Here is a 6,862-nt window from a genome sequence, read left to right on the forward strand (position 1 = left end):
CTCATAAATGTTTGACATTTATGACTGTCTGTACATTGGTGTTGTTGTCTGTAAATCAGGCTGTGGTTGGGGACGGCTATAAAAGCCATGAGGGACACTGCTCTCCCAGGCACTCTGAACCTGATCACACACACCTCCCACAAGGTAAGCAGCTGCTCAGGCATCCTCATATTGATCATCAATGTATTGATTTATAGGTATAAGATTGACTGAGTGAACTTAATCCTGAGTCTAATTAACTCCGATTTTTATGTTGTTCATAGAACTCAAAAACATGCTTTATCAAATCAAATTGTATTTGATACGAAAGGTGTAGACCTTACAGTGAAATGCTTACTTACAAGACCTTAACCAACAATGCAGTTTTGAGAATACCTAAAAAAAATATTTTTTTAAAAAGTAACAAATAATTAAAGAGCAGCAGTAAAATAACAATAGCAAGGCTATATACAGGGGGTACCAGTACAGAGTCCATGTGCGGGGGCACCGGTTAGTCGAGGTAATTGAGGTAATATGCACATGTAGGTAGAGTTATTAAAGTGACTATGCATAGATAATAACAGAGAGTAGCAACAGCATAAAAGGGGGGCAATGCAAATAGTCTGGGTAGCCATTTGATTAGATGTTCAGGAGTCTTATGTCTTATGGCTTAGGGCCTTCCTCTGACACCGCCTGGTGTAGAGGTCCTGGATGGCAGGAAGCTTGGCCCCAGTGATGTACTGGGCCGTATGCACTACCCTCTGTAGTGCCTTGTGGTCGGAGGCCGAGCAGTTGCCATACCAGGCAGTGATGCAACCCGTCAGGATGCTCTCGATGGTGCAGCTGTAGAACCTTTTGAGGATCTGAAGACCCATGCCAAATCTTTTCAGTCTCCTGAGGGTGAATAGGTTTTGTTGTGCCCTCTTCACGACTGTCTTGGTGTGTTTGGACCATGTTAGTTTGTTGGTGATGTGGACACCAAGGAACTTGAAGGTCTCGACCTGCTCCAATAGAGCCCCGTCGATGAGAATGGGGGCGTGCTCTGTCCTCCTTTTCCTGTAGTTCACAATCAACTCCTTTTTCTTGGTTATTTGTTTTTCATTTGTGTGTACTTAAATGAAGTAACTCAGTAACTCATTATGTCTGACTCTCTTATTGACCTGTTAGATAAATAATCCAGTCATGTTCAGGAAACCAAGTGCTTTTGATAAACTGAGCAAATAATACTGGGCACTGCAGCCTTTTCTCACCATTAATGTGTTTACCAGACTGCCACTCTAATGCGTTTGTATTTTAGATGGTGTGGATGGCTGTAATCAATTCATAGAATGTCAAACTGACCAATTGGAACCCCATTCATAAGCATCCAATTAAATTGATACTATCACAAGTAACCTAGTAGTCTGAGTCCCACTCTCTTTACCTAACATGCTATTCCTTGCCACTCATTGTCATTGCCAAAGAGACTGGCCTTTACACAATCTCAACGTTCGCTGGATTTATGGTGGAGTTGCTCATTGGTTGTCGGAAATAACATTCATATTTTCCATGACAACATGTGGTGCCTCGGAAATAGAAATAGAATTTATAACAAAGTCAAAACCAACATTTAGCTGTTAGCTAGGCAAGTTGTTGTATTTTGACATTTTGTGGTTGGAATTGCAGTATGTATTTAGTGTGAGAATTTAGACTTCAGCTAGCAACTTTGAACATAGTGTTTTAGTCTGGACAAATAAAAAACGGTTGCTATACCAACGTGTTCTGTGGAGTTCCCATATTTGCATAACCGTTGTGATTGGAGGATAGCTGTGAGGTTGATTGAATCAGGATCAAATCCTCTGAATCAGGATCAAATCCTCTCATTAATGATAGAAGGTTCATATTTGAAGTTGGAAGAAAGGCCAGTCTCTTTTGCACATGACATGGAGTACAAGGAGTGGATTAGCTAAAGAGACTGGTACCCACAAAATCCATAAAATGTTACATTTTCCACAACAATGTATATGCTAATACAGCCATCAATGCATTATAATAAGTACACCCAACTAATTACAGTTTCATCTTAAAAGTACAGAGAACTAGGCTATATCAAGTCCTGTCAACACATTGTAAAAAAAGGTATAGTGATAAATAAATACAAATACTATTTCAACTGGACTTTTATCAGCATTTACAGTTGGGCTGATTAAAAATAAATGTTTATGTACTGCAAAGTGGATATAACAACTACACCGTCATATATTTCATTACATTGGCTAGGTTATTGTTAGATTGTAAAAAAACTTGCCGCTGCGAGACAGTTTGTCAGTGCTGCAACACAGGCATTTTGAAAAATCACTTTTGAACCAGCACACCTGTACGGTGTGTAATGGTTAATATATTATGAGGAAATTCGGGGATCCAGTAAGGTATTTCCAGTGTACATTATGTTAGCCTGTGATTCACTGTGTATTCAGACCTCAGTTTTGGTATTGGGGAGTAGCCTACTGTTGTTCTAAGGAACAGTCAGGGCTGCTGTAGAAACAGTCTAATTGGACAGAAACTGAATATCTACTATTTTTTATAAAAAATAATAAGTTGGTTTCCAGGAAACAAAACATACCTGACCTCATGTAGATAAAATACCAATGTGTGTTAGTAAATATGAACTGTGAGGATTTCTTTGTTAATTTCAATTTAATCAAACACTGGCATTGACCCAAATCAAGCAAGATAAACTCATATTCGTTGAAGCATGGTGGACTGGCACTGCTTCTGATGATAAACAGGGAAATGATAAGAAACCATTATATTGTCATATCACTGACAGGGTTGACATTGCTGATGAAATGAGGTTAGGAGATTGGTTACGGGTAGGAGGGACCTCCTTATACAGGCAGAGCCTTTGAGTGGACGGTTAGGTGTTCACACAACTCTGATCAGTACAGACATACTTTCTGAACTCATTAGATCTTCTACCTTTGGATAGGATATGACATTTTGAACAGAGCGAGCTTGGATTGTAACAAATCACAAACAAACTGTGGACTAGACCTTTACAGAATGAGAAACATCATGCACTTGACCTTTGGCTTCTTTTCATGCCAATCCAGCAAGATGACGGCTAAAGCTGAGATGGAAGCTGAGGAGGGCTACATATCCCCCCCGCCCACCCTCCCTTCCACCCCGTGTTCCATCCACTTGGGAGTCCAGGCGGGCAGTATGAGGAGGGGGAGCGACGTCCTCTCAACCAGCAGGGGCACGGTGAGGGAGAGGGGCCGTAACCGCAGCTGGCTACTCTCTAGCATCATCACGGTCAACGTCCTGATCCTAGGTATTGCTCTGGTCAGTGGCAGTGTCTTCAACAACGTCAAGATCAACGCCATCAATCTGCAGATCTTCCTCATCGTCCTCGTCATCCTCACCACTGCCTGGATGCTGTACTACACCATCTACACATCCAGGGAAGATCATGCTGTGCTCTACAAGGATAGCCATGCCGGGCCTGTGTGGCTCAGGGGTAAGAGAAGACACATGCTTTTCTGATCTTCTGGGTCTACAGCTGCTAAATTCCAGAAACTTTTCCAAAGTTCCCAGTTGTTTGTTTTTCCTAGCCCTGGAAATCTGTGAAGTTTGTGGAATTTTGCAACCTTACTCTGTAGGATTCACTGTCTGGTAATACCATTGGACATGAATAATCTCTCTTTGGATTGGGGAAGAGTTCTATTCTAATAGGATATCATTTACTATACCTAGACAACATTTTACATTCACCCATTGTCTTGAATGAGTGTGATTATTGAATAAGTGTGAGTGATTGAATGAGTGTGATTATTTCTAATTGGATTTCATTGTGTTTTTTTCTCTAGGTGGACTGGTGCTGTTTGGCATATGCAGTCTGATTATGGACGTGTTTAAGATTGCTAACTACGTAGGCTACCTGCACTGTGACTCTGCTGTGAAGATAGCATTCCCTGTCGTACAAGCTGTATTCATACTTGTCCAGGTAAGAACACAAGTTCTGACATCTCAAATGGAGCTTCCATTAGGTGATATAACATTAAGGAAACCACTGAGGGATTTGGCTGGTGGAAAAATGCAAGTATAGGTGATCATTGTATCTTTTTCAGACATACTTCCTCTGGCTCCACGCTAAAGACTGTGTACAACTACAACGGAACATAACTCGGTGAGGGTAACTAACTGCTACTGTATAACTGATGATTGATTTATTTATTGATGTTGTAAATTGATGTTTGATTGATGGTTGGACATTTAACATTGCCAGTTGATCTTAAATTTCGCTTGGGAAACATGAAGTCCACTCTATTCTATTAAATTCTGTTCTGTTCTCTTCTATTCTATTCTTACATAATGAAATAGTATTTAAAAATAGAAAGTATTCTATTCTGAACTCCTGTGTTTCCCTCTTGAAGCTGTGGGCTGATGTTGACTCTGTCTACCAATCTGATGTTGTGGATGGCAGCAGTAACAGAGGAGTCCCTACATCAGACTGTTGTTCCACCAGAGGACGGCAACAGCACACATTCCTATGACATCAGAGGTAGTGAATATTGTGTTGTCAAATATTCTCTCTAGAAAATCTAATGAAAAATGGTTGTTGTCAATTCCATTTCAATTCCGTATGTAAACTGAAATGGGAATTCCTTGTTTAAATGAAGGATCAATAAAATAAAATACATTTTGAGTTTACTTTCTGAAATTACTGAATTGAAATAGAACTGCCCCTGACTATGAAATACAACCAACCAACATAACAGAAAATCACCTCACAAGTCAAACAATAAAGCTCATCTTTCATTTTATTTCAGCCCCTGGCGGATACAGCAGCTGTAACTGCAGCCACTCTGCTTGTGCTGTCTTAGAGAAAGCCTATTACTACCTGTACCCCTTCAACATCGAGTACAGCCTGTTTGCCTCGGCCATGGCCTACGTCATGTGGAAGAACGTGGGCCGCCTGGTAGACGAGCACAACCACCACTCACTCCATTTCCGCTTGAAGGACGTGCTGGTGGGGCCTGCGGTCGGGCTGGTCATGCTGGTGGCGGGCCTGGGAACCTTTGTCATCTACAAGGTGGACGTGGAGAAGGGGGACCCAGGGAAACGTGACACGGTGCTGATGATACACTACGTGATGAACACAGTGGCTGTGACGCTCATGTCCGTCTCGACCGTGGCTGGTTGCGGCATCTACCGGCTGGACCAGAGGGACCACGTGTCGGGGAAGAACCCAACACGGAGCCTGGATGTAGGCTTGCTGATCGGCGCCTCATTTGGACAGTTCACCATCTGTTATTTCACCATCGTGGCTGTGGTGGCAACGGGGGCCGAGGGCCACCTCAACGCTCTCAACCTGGCTGTCTCCCTGCTCACTGTGATCCAGCTCTGCCTGCAGAACATCTTCATCATCGAGGGCCTGCATCGCGAGCCCTTCCACGAAGACATGCACCAGGCCTCCGTATTCACAAACCCATACGTCCTTCAAGCCCAAGCACATAGAGACATACACAACCTCCCAGGGACATTCATGGAGACCAAGTCGTCCCCGGCCCTCACAGTTCACAGTATGCATGTTGCTCCTTCTGCTCCTTCTGGCTCCCCCCTGCCTCAACGCCATAGGCTGACATGGAAGAGGAGAGCCCTGAAGGAGATCTGTGCATTTCTGCTGCTCTGCAACATCCTTGTGAGTAGCCTACTGCGTACCCACCACTGTCCTTTTCAAAATGGCTCTTTTAAAGGGCTTGTTAACCTAGGGTATTGTCCTTTCATACAAAACAATTTTTATTAAGTTTGGATGAAACGCCCTACTCACAGGGCACTCACTGGTTGAATCAACGGTGTTTCAATGAAATTACATTGAACCAACATGGAATAGACGTTGAATTGACGTCTGTGCCCAGTGGGTAGGTACAGTACTTCGAAAATTAACGGAAACTACTGAACCATCCCTTTAAATTCACTTTTTTCCATGTTTTCCTAACTTGCTCATGAGCCAAAGGGCTCCCTAGGATTTGTGCAGTACAATACATCATATTAGAGTATGATTGTAACTAGTATGTTTAAGTTGAAAGATTGTACTGAATATCTTGACTCTGTTTCCAATGACAGCTCTGGATCATGCCGGCGTTTGGCGCCCGCCCTCAGTTTGACAACACGATTGGAGCAGAGTTCTACGAGTTCACCATGTGGGCGGCTGTTGTGAATATCGGACTCCCCTTCGGAATCTTTTACCGTATGCACTCAGTCGCCAGCCTCTTTGAGGTCTTCCTAACCTCCTAAGCAGGCAAATTACAGAAACAATTCTGAAAATGTATAAAGATCTGTTTTATTGTTATACTTTGTTCTGTCCTGAGCATGCACTCAAACATATATAAAGGATATAAAGAATAACATTATGTAATACAATTTCATTTTGAATGAAATATGTCAATATCAGTGAGCTATTAAACTGTATCTAGTAAACTGTATAAATAGTTGTATATTAAATTATAATTGATGATGACTTTGTAATAAATTGCACATACATTTACGTAAAACTTTTCTGGGATATGAGTCATTCTTCTTTGTGGCACACTGTAATACAACACAGACCAATCACTGGCACTGCTTATTTTTACTATCTCATGAGTTTACAACAACTGTCTTACCTATAACACAACATATAACGTTTTATCACCTCATTGATTACAAACATGGTTAAAACTATCATTTTAATCTGATGGATGGCAAGTTTTTACATCCATAGACCAGTCTATGGATGCATATTTCTCCACCCCCGTCCCTCAAGTGTTTAGCAAAGCAAGTGGGGGAACGAGCGCGTTGTTGTTGTTTGAATCCCAGGTTGCCAGTTTGTAACAATCCCAGGTTGTAACTACCCTAGTAA

At 42.0% G+C, this 6,862-nt stretch overlaps 1 protein-coding gene across 2 annotated transcripts; it reads left to right on the plus strand.

Moving 5' to 3' along the window:
- The first annotated feature begins 79 nt into the window (after positions 1-79).
- On the plus strand, positions 80-6,519 carry LOC106606394 (proton channel OTOP2). 2 transcript variants are annotated; one of them, XM_014202559.2, is made up of 7 exons: positions 80-144; positions 3,072-3,478; positions 3,828-3,964; positions 4,089-4,147; positions 4,395-4,522; positions 4,791-5,662; positions 6,088-6,519. In XM_014202559.2, exons 2-7 carry the CDS (start codon positions 3,076-3,078, stop codon positions 6,256-6,258), a joined length of 1,770 nt encoding a protein of 589 aa, XP_014058034.1. In that variant the 5' UTR covers positions 80-144; positions 3,072-3,075; the 3' UTR covers positions 6,259-6,519. The 2 variants fall into 2 exon arrangements, with proteins under 2 accessions (XP_014058034.1, XP_014058032.1); XM_014202557.2 differs by lacking the exon at positions 80-144 and having other exon boundaries at positions 1,004-3,478.
- Positions 6,520-6,862: the final 343 nt, after the last annotated feature.

Source organism: Salmo salar, chromosome ssa06 (assembly GCF_905237065.1).
Source record: "Salmo salar chromosome ssa06, Ssal_v3.1, whole genome shotgun sequence".
NCBI classification, from domain to species: Eukaryota; Metazoa; Chordata; class Actinopteri; order Salmoniformes; family Salmonidae; genus Salmo; species Salmo salar.

Excerpts from the sequence above, each read along its gene's own strand:
- LOC106606394 (XM_014202557.2), top strand. The coding sequence starts at position 3,022 with ATGAGAAACATCATGCACTTGACCTTTGGCTTCTTTTCATGCCAATCC. Across the intron at positions 3,479-3,827 it reads CGGGCCTGTGTGGCTCAGGG|GTGGACTGGTGCTGTTTGGC; the intron begins GTAAGAGAAGAC and ends TTTTTTCTCTAG. Across the intron at positions 5,663-6,087 it reads TGCTGCTCTGCAACATCCTT|CTCTGGATCATGCCGGCGTT; the intron begins GTGAGTAGCCTA and ends TTCCAATGACAG.